We start from the raw sequence: 20,918 nt of genomic DNA on the forward strand, positions 1-20,918 counted from the left end.
CACGCCTTCAGCTCTGTGTTCAGCACCATGGATAGCACATATACACTCTTGTGGATTTCATATGACTGGTTCCATATTTTCTCTAAGCTTTTTACAAAAAAGGTCTATGATGACCTCACATTTTATGGACAACACATGAAACACATCACATAGCTGTGCATCACAGGACACATTCCTGGTTGTTGCTAATGTTTGAAACCACACAAGATATTGGAGATGCGATTGTAGCGATAGACAGCTGTGGTCTATGATTTACTATACGACCACCTCCCATTGGAAAAACTTGCCCCTGATCCAGTAACATGTGACCATGATCCTAGCATGGCCTAGATCTCCCCCTCAGCCATTACTTTCTGGGTGGTCCTAGGGACCATGTTACCTTTTTGTTTCTGAAATAAAAGGTGTCCTGTGCCTCCCCTGTATATATCTACACATGTGTTGTAGTGTATATTACAGGGGTATGACTTACCGTCCACACAAGAGGGCTTGTCCCGGGTGGTCCCGGCCACCTTCCCTGGCAGGCAGGAGCACTGCACTGTCTGGGAGCGCTCCTCTATTCGGTTCCTGTTGCAGCAGCGATGAGCAGACACCACCCGGCAGGTACCACCAGCTGTACATAGAGAGGCTCAGAGTAAGACAACACAATACCCTCTAGTGGGCAATGTTATACCATGACACAAGGGGGGTCTGCACTATGATGTCTAGACACCCTGCCTCTACAGTCCATGGCAGTTCAATAGCAGTAGTACCAGACTAAGCCTATGTACAGAGGAGGCGCTGTTTCCTCTGTCTTCTAACTTCACTAGAGATCAGTACTGACTCTGGGACTTGTCACATCAGCAGCTGATGACTGCACAATCCCCTGGAGCTGCTGAGATCCAATATTGGTTGTTTTGTAGCAGGAAGCAATGACTTGTGTGGATCTATTATATAGCATTATGTGATCCCATCAAGGTGCAGCAGTAATAGATTTCAATACAACATAAAGGGGAATCCACTCAGTCAGTGTCTCTCCCCTGGGGGACCCCTACATGTCCATGCATTGATTTCTAATAGGAAGTGAACTGTGTAATACTTCACTTTCCATGTGGTGGCGCTATAGGATAATTAACACTTCTAATGCAGCAGATCAATTCTCATATTGTCTAAATATAAGATGATGGCTCCTGGTATCTGTATATATAATGTGCTTTATTATTAATTTGAGATGATCAGTATCGGATTGGGGGGCACTGACCCCTAATACCCATATGGATCAGCTGCTCCAGGCTGTGATACAGGACCAGTCTACTGTATGGATGCTGTGTCAGGGACCTGGAGACTATAGGAGCAGCAGGACATGGATATGGGATCTGTATAGGGGACGGAGAATTGTGTACAGTTTCCAGGATATACCTGTGATTAGCAGAGGATTAGGGCATGGTTGGATAAGTCATTAGAAGTGAGAATGGCCCCCTCCAGAAAATCCCTTTAAATGTCTAGATAAATCATTACTTAAAATGCATGTAAAAAATCCTTTTTATAAAGCGCTCCGTTTACTGGATATAAAGGAATGGATCTACTCCAGCAATCTGCATTGTGCCCCTATAAGAGACACTTGGTGATATTGCACCGTCCCGTCTTTCCTCTCCATCTCTTGTATGTCGCCCTCTGCTATCCCTCGCACTTGTTTCTCTTGTCTCTCTCCATCTGTCTCCCCCACATCCCTCGTAGTCTCTGCTGCAGCCCTGTTCCTCTCTTGCTAGCAGATGGCATGTGCACACCCGGTCCTGATTTCTTAAGAGTCTGTGCCAGGATCTGGGAACATATCTGGCAGGGATAACAGGCAATGATTTTTTCCCCCCTGGCATTGGTCAGGGCAGGAAGGCATGCAATGGGCGGCTATGGGAATCCATGTGCTGAAGAAGTAGGGCACGGTGAGCTGGGAAATGACGTGTTTGGATGGAGATGTGGTTTGGAAGTAGAGTCATGATTTGGCACGGCATTAGAGGGGGATGAGGAGGAATATCAAGGAGGCTGGAAGACGCTGGTAGAGACATGATCAACAACTTACAGATGACTGGCAGCTGGTTGCCGTCTGTGAAGTACTGATAGTGCGGAGGCCAAAGCGGAGACAGGTCAGGCATCTGGACATTGTGCTTGGTATAGGCGGCTGTGACTACTAACCAGAGACAGGACATGGAGAGGAGGACACCGAAGCTAAGGGAGGAGATGACACAGGACAGGTTACAGAATAATACAGGCTCTGCACGTAGCTCGTCTTCTCATGAGACTGGTGGACATCATGACCATAGTGGTCCTGGGGTGGTAATTACAGAGATCTGACCAAGCCCAGGGGCAGAATAGGACCCATGGGCCCTGGGCTGTATGAATATTGTAGCCTGGGAATCACTTCCTACATATGATACTAGAATCAGCTTCTTGGGGAATGGAAGATGAGTCCCTTCTGCTGCTTTCCCTTGGAGGACCTTCAACAGTCCTCAAATGGCTCTCAATGTGTATTGCGAGCAGGAACGGATGTAGAAGGATTTCATGGGTGAAGGTCCTTCTAAGTATCAAATTTGGTTGGTGGTTCGGGTGGCCATGGGCCTAAACCCCCTTTATATTAATAGACTACTGACCAAGCCTGAAGGTACAAGATGTCCAAGTAATGAGAGATCAATGAGAACCTTTTACCAACTCTTTTCACTCTTTCATGGGTGTCCCTTTGCTCAATTTGGATTAGTTAGAATTTTCTCTCTACTCCCCACCATTCCTGTGTTGTCAATGTCATTATTTTAGGCTCAATACTGTCAGGTGGGAGAAGCTAGATTGTCAGCTCCACCCTAGGACCACCCATCTGAATGCAGAGAGCCTAAACTGGATTTTGGATACTGAAACTCTGCCAACTAGTCCTGATACTATCATATTGGTGGTCCTGCGCTGGGGAAGACATCCTGGCTACACCCATTTAACAGTAGAGAGCCAAAAAATATTGCCACCGATTGTGGAAGCAATGCGGACACGATGACAATGACATATTGCTGGATTAGTGGGCGAACAGCCAATCCGGCAAAATGAGGTCCCTACCATCTAGCCATGGCTACCTTTTGGCAAGGGGACACTCTCTCATCTCTACCCAGAAACGGCGGAGACCGGAGTTGGAGAAACAAGGCCTACTAAAGCGTGAAGAGTTGGGTTGGTGAAAGATCCTCTATGTAAATCAAATGTCTATAACCTTTGGCCCTTCTTCTAACCTTTAAACCTCAAAAATGCTGTCTACATAACACAGTGCCACAAGATACTGCTATGTAGAGCACAAGTGGCTGCTGTGTTGGATTTCAGCAGGGACCCCTGTAGGGAGAGGATAGAGAACAGAAATTAGGGGCACATGAAGATCTGCATTTTGCACTACAGTTGATACATGGTGCAGTCTGTGCCCCATTCATGGCGGGAGGGCTGGTGTAAATTTTGGTCAGATTAACCACCAGTTTTCTTACGTGAAAGAAGTCATATTCATTGTCACATCTCTATTTATGTAAGTGGAAAAAAAAAACTTTTTTTGCACAAGTGAGGAAAACTTATTGGTTGTTTCCTTTGTCTTACTTCAAAAGAAAAGTAACACGGGATGTCATTCAGATGGTTCCTGGTGATAAGAAGCAGAATGATGTAAGCTGGATAGCAGATAGTATCCAGGATAATATAGAAGGCAGCAGAGTGTTGTGGTTAGTATTGGGGATGGATGTAGGATGGATGATGTATCCAGGATAATATAGAAGGCAGCAGAGTGTTGTGGTTAGTATTTGGGATGGATGATGTATTCAGGATAATATAGAAGGCAGCAGAGTGTTGTGGTTAGTATTGGGGATGGATGTAGGATGGATGATGTATCCTGGATAATATAGAAGGCAGCAGAGGGTTGTGGTTAGTATTGGGGATGGATGTAGGATGGATGATGTATTCAGGATAATATAGCAGGCAGCAGAGGGTTGTGGTTAGTGTTCGGGATGGATGATGTATCCAGGATAATATAGAAGGCAGCAGAGTGTTGTGGTTAGTATTCGGGATGGATGATGTATTCAGGATAATATAGAAGGCAGCAGAGTGTTGTGGTTAGTATTTGGGATGGATGATGTATTCAGGATAATATAGAAGGCAGCAGAGTGTTGTGGTTAGTATTCGGGATGGATGTAGGATGGATGATGTATTCAGGATAATATAGAAGGCAGCAGAGTGTTGTGGTTAGTATTCGGGATGGATGTAGGATGGATGATGTATCCAGGATAATATAGAAGGCAGCAGAGTGTTGTGGTTAGTATTGGGGATGGATGTAGGATGGATGATGTATCCTGGATAATATAGAAGGCAGCAGAGTGTTGTGGATAGTATTCGGGATGGATGTAGGATGGATGATGTATCCTGGATAATATAGAAGGCAGCAGAGTGTTGTGGTTAGTATTGGGGATGGATGTAGGATGGATGATGTATCCTGGATAATATAGAAGGCAGCAGAGGGTTGTGGTTAGTATTGGGGATGGATGTAGGATGGATGATGTATTCAGGATAATATAGCAGGCAGCAGAGGGTTGTGGTTAGTGTTCGGGATGGATGATGTATCCAGGATAATATAGAAGGCAGCAGAGTGTTGTGGTTAGTATTCGGGATGGATGATGTATTCAGGATAATATAGAAGGCAGCAGAGTGTTGTGGTTAGTATTTGGGATGGATGATGTATTCAGGATAATATAGAAGGCAGCAGAGTGTTGTGGTTAGTATTCGGGATGGATGTAGGATGGATGATGTATTCAGGATAATATAGAAGGCAGCAGAGTGTTGTGGTTAGTATTCGGGATGGATGTAGGATGGATGATGTATTCAGGATAATATAGCAGGCAGCAGAGGGTTGTGGTTAGTGTTCGGGATGGATGATGTATCCTGGATAATATAGAAGGCAGCAGAGGGTTGTGGTTAGTATTCGGGATGGATGTAGGATGATGATGTATCCTGGATAATATAGAAGGCAGCAGAGTGTTGTGGTTAGTATTCGGGATGGATGTAGGATGGATGATGTATTCAGGATAATATAGCAGGCAGCAGAGGGTTGTGGTTAGTGTTCGGGATGGATGATGTATTCAGGATAATATAGAAGGCAGCAGAGGGTTGTGGTTAGTATTCGGGATGGATGTAGGATGATGATGTATCCTGGATAATATAGAAGGCAGCAGAGTGTTGTGGTTAGTATTTGGGATGGATGTAGGATGGATGATGTATCCTGGATAATATAGAAGGCAGCAGAGCCAGGACAGGTAAGGAGTGCTAGGAAGGGGGGGGGGGGGGGGAGCAGGGAGGCACGGGTAAGCCCACGAACCGCAATATGGGTCGCGGGACCACCATAACAGTTTCTCCCATTTCTTCGGCCTCTCGCTCTTCTTGGGCTGGAGGAATCTCTGCAGAAGATCATGGTCCAGGATATTGTCCTTGGTATCCCAAGATCTTTCCTCCAGCCCGAACCCCTTCCAGTCAACCAAGAAGAACTGCTTACCTCTCACCGTCTTCATGTCTAGGATCTCCTTTACCTCATAGATGTCGGTGGAGTAAGCCACAGGAGCAGGAGAAGGTACTTGCCAGGAGAAGCGGTTCAGGATAACAGGCTTGAGCAGGGAGACATGGAAGGAGTTCAATACGCGCATGGTGGGAGGAAGGCGCACCTTGTAGGACACCAGATTGATGCGACTTAGCACCTCAAAGGAACCAAGGAAACAAGGACCAAGCTTGTAGCCAGGGATTTTTAGCCGGACATACCTGGAGGACAACCAGACTTTGTCACCTGAAGAGAAGACAGGAGAATGTCTGCGTTTCATATCCTCCTGAAGCTTGGTTCGGGCAGAAGCTGCAACAAGGAATGGCGAGTCTGCTCCCAGATGGACTTCAGGTCCTGAGGGGCAGAAACAAAATGGCGGAGATAACAGCCCAAAGTTTGGTTAACCCTCTCCACTTGACCATAGAATGCAGTTGGTAAGCAGAAGAGAAGTACAGAGTCACTTTCAATTGATTGCACAAGGATCGCCAGAACTTGGGCACAAACTGAACCCCTCGATCAGACATGGGGCAGATTTATCAAGTGTCTGAAACTCAGCTTTCATTTTACCAGGGTTCACGAGTATTTTAAAGGGGAGCTGTGATTTGTTGCCATAGGCAACTAGAAATATTCTGACTTTCAGACACTTGATAAATCTGCCCCGATGTGTTGAGGAAGTCCATGCAGCCGGAAGATGTGTTGAAAGAACAAGTTGGCAAAATCCAAGACAAAATCCTCTTCTGCAGTGCAGGTCGGACATACATCTTGCCAGGAGGAAGCTGCTGAAGATCCACCGGAGCGGCAACAACCAGTTGTTTTTGGAGAGATAATATGCTGGGGGACCGGCTCTTCTCCAACGACATCGGAGGCACAGGAAAGGGCATCCACTGTGATATTTTTCTCCGCAGGACGAAAGTGGATTAACAGGTTGAAGCGTGAGAAGAAGAGTGACCAAAGGGTTTGCCTGGGATTAAGACGATGGGCTGTAAACAGACCGGATGGCAAGCTCCCTCCAAAAGATGTCACCATTCTTCCAGGGCAAGTTTGATGGCTAAAAGTTCTCTATCCCCTATACAGTAATTTTTCTCTGCAGGAGGAAAAGTTTTAGAAAAGAAACCGCACGTGAGTGTTCAGCCATTAGGCCCTTTCTGGGTGAGCACCGCCCCTGCACCTACAGAGGATGAATCCACCTCTGTGTCAGGCCTAGTGAGAACAGGAGCGGAGGCATAAGCAGACTTTAACCTTGAGAAGGCCTCTTCAGCCGCCTAGGGCCAGATTTCGGGATTGGTGCCCTTCTTGGTGAGCACCACGATGGTATACACCAGAGAAGAGAAATGCGGAATAAACTGCCGGTAATAGTTTGCAAAACCTAGGAACCTTTGAATGGCTCATAGACCTTCTGGACGTGGCCACTGCCAAACAGCAGACAGTTTGGCTGGATCCATCTGGAGACCTTTGTCGGAGATTATATAGCCAAGGAAAGGAAGGCTCTGTTGATGGAACTGACTTTTCTCAACCATGGCGTAGAGATGATTGGCCCGAAGGCGACCAAGAACTTGTCGTACGTGGGACTGATGAGACTCAAGGTCCGGAGAATACACCAAAATGTCGTCTACGTAAACTAAGACACACGTGTACAGCAGATCTCTGAAGATGTCGTTGACAAATTCCTGAAAGACAGGCGCATTACATGGTCCGAAAAGCATCACCAGGTATTCGAAATGTCCATCGCGGGTGTTAAAAGCTGTGTTCCATTCGTCACACTTGCCGATATGGATGAGGTTGTAGGCCACACAAAGGTCCAGCTTGGAAAAGATCATGGAACCACGCAGGCAGTCAGAAAGCTCGGTAATCAAGGGCAACACATAGTGGTTCTTAACAGTGATCTTGTTAATCCCGCGATAGTCAATACAAGGACGGAATGACCCATCCGTCTTGGTCACAAAAAAGAAGCCTGCGCCATATCCAGGATAAGGCAGCAGAGGGTTGTGTTAGTATTGGGGATGGGTGTAGGATGGATAATGTATCCAGGATAATATTGAACGCAGCAGAGTGTTGTGGTTAGTATTGGGGATGGATGTAGGATGATGATGTATCCTGGATAATATAGAAGGCAGCAGAGTGTTGTGGTTAGTGTTTGGGATGGATGTAGGATAGATGATGTATCCTGGATAATATAGAAGGCAGCAGAGCATTGTGGTTAGTATTCGGGATGGATGTAGGATGGATGATGTATCCTGGATAATATAGAAGGCAGCAGAGGGTTGTGGTTAGTATTCGGGATGGATGTAGGATGGATGATAATATAGAAGGCAGCAGAGGGTTGTGGTTAGTGTTCAGGATGGATGTAGGATGGATGATGTATCCTGGATAATATAGAAGGCAGCAGAGTGTTGTGGTTAGTATTCGGGATGGATGTAGGATGGATGATGTATCCAGGATAATATAGAAGGCAGCAGAGGGTTGTGGATAGTATTCGGGATGGATGTAGGATGGATGATGTATCCTGGATAATATAGAAGGCAGCAGAGTGTTGTGGTTAGTATTGGGGATGGATGTAGGATGTATGATGTATCCAGGATAATATAGAAGGCAGCAGAGTGTTGTGGTTAGTATTGGGGATGGATGTAGGATGGATGATGTATCCTGGATAATATAGAAGGCAGCAGAGGGTTGTGGTTAGTATTGGGGATGGATGTAGGATGGATGATGTATTGAGGATGATATAGAAGGTAGCAGAGTGTTGTGGTCAGTATTCGGGATGGATGATGTATCCAGGATAATATTGAAGGCAGCAGAGTGTTGTGGTTAGTATTGGGGATGGATGTAGGATGGATGATGTATCCTGGATAATATAGAAGGCAGCAGAGGGTTGTGGTTAGTGTTTGGGATGGATGTAGGATGGATGATGTATCCAGGATAATATAGAAGGCAGCAGAGGGTTGTGGTTAGTATTCGGGATGGATGTAGGATGGATGATAATATAGAAGGCAGCAGAGTGTTGTGGTTAGTGTTCGGGATGGATGTAGGATGTATGATGTATCCAGGATAATATTGAACGCAGCAGAGTGTTGTGGTTAGTATTCGGGATGGATGTAGGATGGATGATGTATCCAGGATAGTATAAAAGGCAGCAGAGTGTTGTGGTTAGTGTTTGGGATGGGTTTAGGATGGATGATGTATCCAGGATAATATAGAAGGCAGCAGAGGGTTGTGGATAGTATTCGGGATGGATGATGTATCCGGGATAATATAGAAGGCAGCAGAGTGTTGTGGTTAGTATTCGGGATGGGTGTAGGATGGATGATGTATCCTTGATAATATAGAAGGCAGCAGAGGGTTGTGCTTAGTGTTTGGGATGGATGTAGGATGGATGATGTATCCTGGATAATATAGAAGGCAGCAGAGTGTTGTGGTTAGTGTTTGGGATGGATGATGTATCCTGGATAATATAGAAGGCAGCAGAGTGTTGTGGATAGTGTTCGGGATGGATGTAGGATGGATGATGTATCCTGGATAATATAGAAGGCAGCAGAGGGTTGTGATTAGTATTTGGGCTGGATTCAGGATGGATGATGTATCCTGGATAGTATAGAAAGCAGCAGAGTGTTGTGGTTAGTATTCGGGATGGATGTATGATGGATGATGTATCCTGGATAATATAGAAGGCAGCAGAGTGTTGTGGTTAGTATTCGGGATGGATGTAGGATGGATGATGTATCCAGGATAATATAGAAGGCAGCAGAGGGTTGTGGATAGTATTCGGGATGGATGTAGGATGGATGATGTATCCTGGATAATATAGAAGGCAGCAGAGTGTTGTGGTTAGTATTGGGGATGGATGTAGGATGTATGATGTATCCAGGATAATATAGAAGGCAGCAGAGTGTTGTGGTTAGTATTGGGGATGGATGTAGGATGGATGATGTATCCTGGATAATATAGAAGGCAGCAGAGGGTTGTGGTTAGTATTGGGGATGGATGTAGGATGGATGATGTATTGAGGATGATATAGAAGGTAGCAGAGTGTTGTGGTCAGTATTCGGGATGGATGATGTATCCAGGATAATATTGAAGGCAGCAGAGTGTTGTGGTTAGTATTGGGGATGGATGTAGGATGGATGATGTATCCAGGATAATATAGAAGGCAGCAGAGGGTTGTGGATAGTATTCGGGATGGATGATGTATCCGGGATAATATAGAAGGCAGCAGAGTGTTGTGGTTAGTATTGGGGATGGATGTAGGATGGATGATGTATCCTGGATAATATAGAAGGCAGCAGAGGGTTGTGGTTAGTGTTTGGGATGGATGTAGGATGGATGATGTATTGAGGATGATATAGAAGGTAGCAGAGTGTTGTGGTCAGTATTCGGGATGGATGATGTATCCAGGATAATATTGAAGGCAGCAGAGTGTTGTGGTTAGTATTGGTGATGGATGTAGGATGGATGATGTATCCAGGATAATATAGAAGGCAGCAGAGGGTTGTGGATAGTATTCGGGATGGATGATGTATCCGGGATAATATAGAAGGCAGCAGAGTGTTGTGGTTAGTATTGGGGATGGATGTAGGATGGATGATGTATCCTGGATAATATAGAAGGCAGCAGAGGGTTGTGGTTAGTGTTTGGGATGGATGTAGGATGGATGATGTATCCTGGATAATATAGAAGGCAGCAGTGTTGTGGTTAGTATTTGGGATGGATGCAGGATGGATGATGTATTCAGGATAATATAGAAGGTAGCAGAGTGTTGTGGTTAGTATTGGGGATGGATGTAGGATGGATGATGTATCCAGGATAATATAGAAGGCAGCAGAGTGTTGTGGTTAGTATTGGGGATGGATGTAGGATGGATGATGTATCCTGGATAATATAGAAGGCAGCAGAGTGTTGTGGTTAGTATTCAGGATGGATGATGTATCCAGGATAATACAGAAGGCAGCAGAGTGTTGTGGTTAGTATTCGGGATGGATGTAGGATGGATGATGTATCCTGGATAATATAGAAGGCAGCAGAGTGTTGTGGTTAGTATTCGGGATGGATGTAGGATGGATGATGTATTCAGGATAATGTAGAAGGCAGCAGAGTGTTGTGGTTAGTATTCGGGATGGATGTAGGATGGATGATGTATCCTGGATAATATAGAAGGCAGCAGAGTGTTGTGGTTAGTATTCGGGATGGATGATGTATCCTGGATAATATAGAAGGCAGCAGAGTGTTGTGGTTAGTGTTTGGGATGGATGTCGGATGGATGATGTATCCTGGATAATATAGAAGGCAGCAGAGTGTTGTGGTTAGTATTCGGGATGGATGATGTATCTTGGATAATATAGAAGGCAGCAGAGGGTTGTGGTTAGTGTTTGGGATGGGTGTAGGCTGGATGATAATATAGAAGGCAGCAGAGGGTTGTGGTTAGTATTTGGGATGGATGATGTATTCAGGATAATATAGAAGGCAGCAGAGGGTTGTGGTTAGTGTTTGGGATGGATGTAGGATGGATGATAATATAGAAGGCAGCAGAGTGTTGTGGTTAGTATTCGGGATGGATGTAGGATGGATGATGTATCCTGGATAATATAGAAGGTAGCAGAGTGTTGTGGTTAGTATTCGGGATGGATGTAGGATGGATGATGTATTCAGGATAATATAGAAGGCAGCAGAGTGTTGTGGTTAGTATTCGGGATGGATGTAGGATGGATGATGTATCCTGGATAATATAGAAGGCAGCAGAGTGTTGTGGTTAGTATTCGGGATGGATGATGTATCCTGGATAATATAGAAGGCAGCAGAGGGTTGTGGTTAGTGTTTGGGATGGGTGTAGGATGGATGATGTATCCAGGATAATATAGAAGGCAGCAGAGTGTTGTGGTTAGTATTGGGGATGGATGTAGGATGGATGATGTATTCAGGATAATATAGAAGGCAGCAGAGGGTTGTGGTTAGTATTCGGGATGGATGTAGGATGATGATGTATCCTGGATAATATAGAAGGCAGCAGAGTGTTGTGGTTAGTATTCGGGATGGATGTAGGATGGATGATGTATCCTGGATAATATAGAAGGCAGCAGAGAGTTGTGGTTAGTATTCGGGATGGATGATGTATCCTGGATAATATAGAAGGCAGCAGAGTGTTGTGGTTAGTGTTTGGGATGGATGTAGGATGGATGATGTATCCTGGATAATATAGAAGGCAGCAGAGTGTTGTGGTTAGTATTCGGGATGGATGATGTATCCTGGATAATATAGAAGGCAGCAGAGGGTTGTGGTTAGTGTTTGGGATGGGTGTAGGCTGGATGATAATATAGAAGGCAGCAGAGGGTTGTGGTTAGTATTTGGGATGGATGATGTATTCAGGATAATATAGAAGGCAGCAGAGGGTTGTGGTTAGTGTTTGGGATGGATGTAGGATGGATGATAATATAGAAGGCAGCAGAGTGTTGTGGTTAGTATTCGGGATGGATGTAGGATGGATGATGTATCCTGGATAATATAGAAGGTAGCAGAGTGTTGTGGTTAGTATTCGGGATGGATGATGTATCCAGGATAATATAGAAGGCAGTAGAGTGTTGTGGTTAGTGTTTGGGATGGGTGTAGGATGGATGATGTATTCAGGATAATATAGAAGGTAGCAGAGTGTTGTGGTTAGTATTTGGGATGGATGATGTATTCAGGATAATATAGAAGGCAGCAAAGGGTTGTGGTTAGTATTTGGGATGGATGTAGGATGGATGATGTATTCAGGATAATATAGAAGGCAGCAGAGGGTTGTGGATAGTATTCGGGATGGATGTAGGATGGATGATGTATCCTGGATAATATAGCAGGCAGCAGAGTGTTGTGGTTAGTATTGGGGATGGATGTAGGATGGATGATGTATCCTGGATAATATAGAAGGCAGCAGAGTGTTGTGGTTAGTATTTGGGATGGATGATGTATCCTGGATAATATAGAAGGGTGCAGAGGGTTGTGGTTAGTGTTTGGGATGGATGATGTATTCAGGATAATATAGAAGGCAGCAGAGTGTTGTGGTTAGTATTCGGGATGGGTGTAGGATGGATGATGTATTCAGGATAATATAGAAGGCAGCAGAGGGTTGTGGTTAGTATTTGGGATGGATGATGTATTCAGGATAATATAGAAGGCAGCAGAGGGTTGTGGTTAGTGTTCGGGATGGATGATGTATCCTTGATAATATAGAAGGCAGCAGAGGGTTGTGGTTAGTATTCGGGATGGATGTAGGATGGATGATGTATCCTGGATAATATAGAAGGCAGCAGAGAGTTGTGGTTAGTATTCGGGATGGATGATGTATCCTGGATAATATAGAAGGCAGCAGAGTGTTGTGGTTAGTGTTTGGGATGGATGTAGGATGGATGATGTATCCTGGATAATATAGAAGGCAGCAGAGTGTTGTGGTTAGTATTCGGGATGGATGATGTATCCTGGATAATATAGAAGGCAGCAGAGGGTTGTGGTTAGTGTTTGGGATGGGTGTAGGCTGGATGATAATATAGAAGGCAGCAGAGGGTTGTGGTTAGTATTTGGGATGGATGATGTATTCAGGATAATATAGAAGGCAGCAGAGGGTTGTGGTTAGTGTTTGGGATGGATGTAGGATGGATGATAATATAGAAGGCAGCAGAGTGTTGTGGTTAGTATTGGGGATGGATGTAGGATGGATGATGTATCCTGGATAATATAGAAGGCAGCAGAGTGTTGTGGTTAGTATTTGGGATGGATGATGTATCCTGGATAATATAGAAGGGTGCAGAGGGTTGTGGTTAGTGTTTGGGATGGATGATGTATTCAGGATAATATAGAAGGCAGCAGAGTGTTGTGGTTAGTATTCGGGATGGGTGTAGGATGGATGATGTATCCTTGATAATATAGAAGGCAGCAGAGGGTTGTGGTTAGTATTCGGGATGGATGTAGGATGGATGATGTATTCAGGATAATATAGAAGGCAGCAGAGTGTTGTGGTTAGTATTCGGGATGGATGTAGGATGGATGATGTATCCTGGATAATATAGAAGGCAGCAGAGAGTTGTGGTTAGTATTCGGGATGGATGATGTATCCTGGATAATATAGAAGGCAGCAGAGTGTTGTGGTTAGTGTTTGGGATGGATGTAGGATGGATGATGTATCCTGGATAATATAGAAGGCAGCAGAGTGTTGTGGTTAGTATTCGGGATGGATGATGTATCCTGGATAATATAGAAGGCAGCAGAGGGTTGTGGTTAGTGTTTGGGATGGGTGTAGGCTGGATGATAATATAGAAGGCAGCAGAGGGTTGTGGTTAGTATTTGGGATGGATGATGTATTCAGGATAATATAGAAGGCAGCAGAGGGTTGTGGTTAGTGTTTGGGATGGATGTAGGATGGATGATAATATAGAAGGCAGCAGAGTGTTGTGGTTAGTATTCGGGATGGATGTAGGATGGATGATGTATCCTGGATAATATAGAAGGTAGCAGAGTGTTGTGGTTAGTATTCGGGATGGATGATGTATCCAGGATAATATAGAAGGCAGTAGAGTGTTGTGGTTAGTGTTTGGGATGGGTGTAGGATGGATGATGTATTCAGGATAATATAGAAGGTAGCAGAGTGTTGTGGTTAGTATTTGGGATGGATGATGTATTCAGGATAATATAGAAGGCAGCAGAGGGTTGTGGTTAGTATTTGGGATGGATGATGTATTCAGGATAATATAGAAGGCAGCAGAGGGTTGTGGTTAGTATTGGGGATGGATGTAGGATGGATGATGTATCCTGGATAATATAGAAGGCAGTAGAGTGTTGTGGTTAGTATTTGGGATGGATGATGTATCCTGGATAATATAGCAGGCAGCAGAGTGTTGTGGTTAGTATTGGGGATGGATGTAGGATGGATGATGTATCCTGGATAATATAGAAGGCAGCAGAGTGTTGTGGTTAGTATTTGGGATGGATGATGTATCCTGGATAATATAGAAGGGTGCAGAGGGTTGTGGTTAGTGTTTGGGATGGATGATGTATTCAGGATAATATAGAAGGCAGCAGAGTGTTGTGGTTAGTGTTCGGGATGGATGATGTATCCAGGATAATATAGAAGGCAGCAGAGTGTTGTGGTTAGTATTCGGGATGGATGTAGGATGGATGATGTATCCTGGATAATATAGAAGGCAGCAGAGGGTTGTGGTTAGTGTTCGGGATGGATGATGTATCCAGGATAATATAGAAGGCAGCAGAGTGTTGTGGTTAGTATTCGGGATGGATGTAGGATGGATGATGTATCCTGGATAATATAGAAGGCAGCAGAGTGTTGTGGTTAGTATTTGGGATGGATGATGTATCCTGGATAATATAGAAGGGTGCAGAGGGTTGTGGTTAGTGTTTGGGATGGATGATGTATTCAGGATAATATAGAAGGCAGCAGAGTGTTGTGGTTAGTATTCGGGATGGGTGTAGGATGGATGATGTATCCTTGATAATATAGAAGGCAGCAGAGGGTTGTGGTTAGTATTCGGGATGGATGTAGGATGGATGATGTATTCAGGATAATATAGAAGGCAGCAGAGTGTTGTGGTTAGTATTCGGGATGGATGTAGGATGGATGATGTATTCAGGATAATATAGAAGGCAGCAGAGGGTTGTGGTTAGTATTTGGGATGGATGATGTATCCTGGATAATATAGAAGGCAGCAGAGGGTTGTGGTTAGTATTTGGGATGGATGATGTATCCTGGATAATATAGAAGGCAGCAGAGGGTTGTGGTTAGTATTCGGGATGGATGATGTATTCAGGATAATATAGAAGGCAGCAGAGGGTTGTGGTTAGTGTTTGGGATGGATGATGTATTCAGGATAATATAGAAGGCAGCAGAGGGTTGTGGTTAGTATTTGGGATGGGTGTAGGGTGGATGATAATATAGAAGGCAGCAGAGGGTTGTGGTTAGTGTTTGGGATGGATGTAGGATGGATGATGTATCCTGGATAATATAGAAGGCAGCAGAGTGTTGTGGTTAGTATTCGGGATGGATGATGTATCCTGGATAATATAGAAGGCAGCAGAGGGTTGTGGTTAGTGTTTGGGATGGGTGTAGGCTGGATGATAATATAGAAGGCAGCAGAGGGTTGTGGTTAGTATTTGGGATGGATGATGTATTCAGGATAATATAGAAGGCAGCAGAGGGTTGTGGTTAGTGTTTGGGATGGATGTAGGATGGATGATAATATAGAAGGCAGCAAAGTGTTGTGGTTAGTATTCGGGATGGATGTAGGATGGATGATGTATCCTGGATAATATAGAAGGCAGCAGAGTGTTGTGGTTAGTATTCGGGATGGATGTAGGATGGATGATGTATTCAGGATAATATAGAAGGCAGCAGAGTGTTGTGGTTAGTATTCGGGATGGATGTAGGATGGATGATGTATCCTGGATAATATAGAAGGCAGCAGAGTGTTGTGGTTAGTATTCGGGATGGATGATGTATCCTGGATAATATAGAAGGCAGCAGAGGGTTGTGGTTAGTGTTTGGGATGGGTGTAGGATGGATGATGTATCCAGGATAACATAGAAGGCAGCAGAGTGTTGTGGTTAGTATTGGGGATGGATGTAGGATGGATGATGTATTCAGGATAATATAGAAGGCAGCAGAGGGTTGTGGTTAGTATTCGGGATGGATGTAGGATGATGATGTATCCTGGATAATATAGAAGGCAGCAGAGTGTTGTGGTTAGTATTCGGGATGGATGTAGGATGGATGATGTATCCTGGATAATATAGAAGGCAGCAGAGAGTTGTGGTTAGTATTCGGGATGGATGATGTATCCTGGATAATATAGAAGGCAGCAGAGTGTTGTGGTTAGTGTTTGGGATGGATGTAGGATGGATGATGTATCCTGGATAATATAGAAGGCAGCAGAGTGTTGTGGTTAGTATTCGGGATGGATGATGTATCCTGGATAATATAGAAGGCAGCAGAGGGTTGTGGTTAGTGTTTGGGATGGGTGTAGGCTGGATGATAATATAGAAGGCAGCAGAGGGTTGTGGTTAGTATTTGGGATGGATGATGTATTCAGGATAATATAGAAGGCAGCAGAGGGTTGTGGTTAGTGTTTGGGATGGATGTAGGATGGATGATAATATAGAAGGCAGCAGAGTGTTGTGGTTAGTATTCGGGATGGATGTAGGATGGATGATGTATCCTGGATAATATAGAAGGTAGCAGAGTGTTGTGGTTAGTATTCGGGATGGATGATGTATCCAGGATAATATAGAAGGCAGTAGAGTGTTGTGGTTAGTGTTTGGGATGGGTGTAGGATGGATGATGTATTCAGGATAATATAGAAGGTAGCAGAGTGTTGTGGTTAGTATTTGGGATGGATGATGTATTCAGGATAATATAGAAGGCAGCAGAGGGTTGTGGTTAGTATTTGGGATGGATGATGTATTCAGGATAATATAGAAGGCAGCAGAGGGTTGTGGATAGTATTCGGGATGGATGTAGGATGGATGATGTATCCTGGATAATATAGAAGGCAGCAGAGAGTTGTGGTTAGTATTCGGGATGGATGATGTATCCTGGATAATATAGAAGGCAGCAGAGTGTTGTGGTTAGTGTTTGGGATGGATGTAGGATGGATGATGTATCCTGGATAATATAGAAGGCAGCAGAGTGTTGTGGTTAGTATTCGGGATGGATGATGTATCCTGGATAATATAGAAGGCAGCAGAGGGTTGTGGTTAGTGTTTGGGATGGGTGTAGGCTGGATGATAATATAGAAGGCAGCAGAGGGTTGTGGTTAGTATTTGGGATGGATGATGTATTCAGGATAATATAGAAGGCAGCAGAGGGTTGTGGTTAGTGTTTGGGATGGATGTAGGATGGATGATAATATAGAAGGCAGCAGAGTGTTGTGGTTAGTATTCGGGATGGATGTAGGATGGATGATGTATCCTGGATAATATAGAAGGTAGCAGAGTGTTGTGGTTAGTATTCGGGATGGATGATGTATCCAGGATAATATAGAAGGCAGTAGAGTGTTGTGGTTAGTGTTTGGGATGGGTGTAGGATGGATGATGTATTCAGGATAATATAGAAGGTAGCAGAGTGTTGTGGTTAGTATTTGGGATGGATGATGTATTCAGGATAATATAGAAGGCAGCAGAGGGTTGTGGTTAGTATTTGGGATGGATGATGTATTCAGGATAATATAGAAGGCAGCAGAGGGTTGTGGATAGTATTCGGGATGGATGTAGGATGGATGATGTATCCTGGATAATATAGCAGGCAGCAGAGTGTTGTGGTTAGTATTGGGGATGGATGTAGGATGGATGATGTATCCTGGATAATATAGAAGGCAGCAGAGTGTTGTGGTTAGTATTTGGGATGGATGATGTATCCTGGATAATATAGAAGGGTGCAGAGGGTTGTGGTTAGTGTTTGGGATGGATGATGTATTCAGGATAATATAGAAGGCAGCAGAGTGTTGTGGTTAGTATTCGGGATGGATGTAGGATGGATGATGTATTCAGGATAATATAGAAGGCAGCAGAGGGTTGTGGTTAGTATTTGGGATGGATGATGTATCCTGGATAATATAGAAGGCAGCAGAGGGTTGTGGTTAGTATTCGGGATGGGTGTAGGATGGATGATGTATTCAGGATAATATAGAAGGCAGCAGAGGGTTGTGGTTAGTATTCGGGATGGATGATGTATTCAGGATAATATAGAAGGCAGCAGAGGGTTGTGGTTAGTGTTTGGGATGGATGATGAATTCAGGATAATATAGAAGGCAGCAGAGGGTTGTGGTTAGTATTTGGGATGGGTGTAGGGTGGATGATAATATAGAAGGCAGCAGAGGGTTGTGGTTAGTGTTTGGGATGGATGATGTATTCAGGATAATATAGAAGGCAGCAGAGGGTTGTGGTTAGTGTTTGGGATGGGTGTAGGGTGGATGATAATATAGAAGGCAGCAGAGGGTTGTGGTTAGTATTCGGGATGGATGATGTATTCAGGATAATATAGAAGGCAGCAGAGGGTTGTGGTTAGTGTTTGGGATGGGTGTAGGGTGGATGATAATATAGAAGGCAGCAGAGGGTTGTGGTTAGTATTTGGGATGGATGATGTATTCAGGATAATATAGAAGGCAGCAGAGGGTTGTGGTTAGTATTTGGGATGGATGATGTATTCAGGATAATATAGAAGGCAGCAGAGGGTTGTGGTTAGTGTTTGGGATGGATGATGTATCCTGGATAATATAGAAGGCAGCAGAGGGTTGTGGTTAGTGTTTGGGATGGGTGTAGGATGGATGATGTATCCTGGATAATATAGAAGGCAGCAGAGGGTTGTGGTTAGTGTTTGGGATGGGTGTAGGGTGGATGATAATATAGAAGGCAGCAGAGTGTTGTGGTTAGTATTGGGGATGGATGTAGGATGGATGATGTATCCTGGATAATATAGAAGGTAGCAGAGTGTTGTGGTTAGTATTCGGGATGGATGATGTATCCTGGATAATATAGAAGGCAGCAGAGGGTTGTGGTTAGTATTTGGGATGGATGATGTATCCTGGATAATATAGAAGGCAGCAGAGGGTTGTGGTTAGTATTTGGGATGGATGATGTATCCTGGATAATATAGAAGGCAGCAGAGGGTTGTGGTTAGTATTCGGGATGGATGATGTATTCAGGATAATATAGAAGGCAGCAGAGGGTTGTGGTTAGTGTTTGGGATGGATGATGTATTCAGGATAATATAGAAGGCAGCAGAGGGTTGTGGTTAGTATTTGGGATGGGTGTAGGGTGGATGATAATATAGAAGGCAGCAGAGGGTTGTGGTTAGTATTCGGGATGGATGATGTATCCTGGATAATATAGAAGGCAGCAGAGGGTTGTGGTTAGTGTTTGGGATGGGTGTAGGCTGGATGATAATATAGAAGGCAGCAGAGTGTTGTGGTTAGTATTCGGGATGGATGATGTATCCTGGATAATATAGAAGGCAGCAGAGGGTTGTGGTTAGTGTTTGGGATGGGTGTAGGCTGGATGATGAGCTGATACACGCATGTGAATGCAGACAGATGGCTCCTAGTACGCAGAGATGACGATAAATTAGGTGTCTCCCGGGGGAGGCAGGACAGATAACACACCTCAGGTCTTCCATAAAGATAGATATTATGTTAATAAGGCTGAAAGGGCATGCTGGGATTTGTAGTCTTACAACACAAGTTTGCGGCCACTGCTCTAACAATTTTGGCTTGTAACTGGATACATGACTATAGAAGCAGAATGGGGACTGCTATAGCTAACAGCCTGCAGTCTGCTGGATAATCCCCAAATAACTTTGGCAATTATAAACATATTGCTCAAAAGAAGGGGCAAGGGATGGTTAACGGAGGAATCATAGTGCATACATAGCATAGGTGTATAGCATGTGGCCCCCGCAGCCCATCAGACCCTGTGCAGGCCAATGGGACGGGGAATTGTCCTGGAAAGGGGAAGAAGCAGAAGCCCTTGTGTCCCGGCACCATCAAACACAAGGTGTGCTTTCATGTTTGCTGCGGGGCCCCTTCATTTTTTCCCCCAGTGACACCAATTAGCAGGTCAGACAATGATGGGGCGCACACAGATGAATGGGAGCTTTTTGGTGTAATTGTAGCGACCCCGCAGCATGTAAATGGGGGCCGATGGAAGAGCCCAGGACAATAAAGGTATTGGAGATAATGGAGCGGCTGAAGGCGGGGGCCCGCTGAGTATGAGCTCACAACAATCACACGGCTCATCAGAGGGGCAGAGGCTCCGGAGGGCTCCGCACATCCCGCCCGCTCCCTGTTTTCATCCACTTTTCTGATCATATATAAAAGCAGATGAAAAGCTTATTTTTAGATTTGACGTTCTCCAGCCTGTTCCTGCCTTATATATCCAACTTAACTCTTCCACTGCCAGATCTGCACATAGATAAACTCTTCCAGAGCTTTACATCGCTGGCTTAACCCTTTACTTTCCATCACCGTACAATTCTGTAATCCTTCCAAATCCATCACAAGTGACTCAACTAGTTACCAGCTAGACGGCGCTCTTAACCCTTCCCCTCCTAGAAACCCATAGTCCCTGTTGTTTTCCTCTTCAGGACTCTTGTAAAGCATAATTAACCCTTCATTTTTGGTGCGGGCTTTACCATTCAAGATTTTCTACACAGCATAGTTACCCCTAGTTTTTCCTCACACGGAGCACTCAACTTTTTCTCACCCACAGCCTTATACTGGGCTAATTTAACTCTTCATTCCCCACACCATACACATTCCTGAACAATTTACTTAACCCAAATCCCCTCTTTAGCCTTCAATGTAACCCTTTTCTGCTCCTTAACTTTTTCAGCCAA

The 20,918-nt window shown here is 44.4% G+C and overlaps 1 protein-coding gene across 4 annotated transcripts in view; it reads right to left on the minus strand.

Annotated features, from left to right (window-relative positions):
- The window catches only part of LOC140077693 (chemokine-like protein TAFA-1), a 48,482-nt gene that overhangs the window by 3,782 nt on the left and 23,782 nt on the right, over positions 1 to 20,918 (minus strand). For all 4 annotated transcript variants that reach the window (XM_072125065.1, XM_072125066.1, XM_072125064.1 and 1 more), the window contains 2 exons: positions 2,054 to 2,199; positions 470 to 610 (listed from right to left, as the gene is read on the minus strand). In XM_072125065.1, the coding sequence (XP_071981166.1) occupies positions 470 to 610; positions 2,054 to 2,199 (287 nt within the window). The remainder of the gene's footprint in view (positions 1 to 469; positions 611 to 2,053; positions 2,200 to 20,918) is intronic.

The sequence above is a fragment of the Engystomops pustulosus genome, chromosome 9 (assembly GCF_040894005.1).
Source record: "Engystomops pustulosus chromosome 9, aEngPut4.maternal, whole genome shotgun sequence".
Lineage (NCBI taxonomy): Eukaryota > Metazoa > Chordata > Amphibia > Anura > Leptodactylidae > Engystomops > Engystomops pustulosus.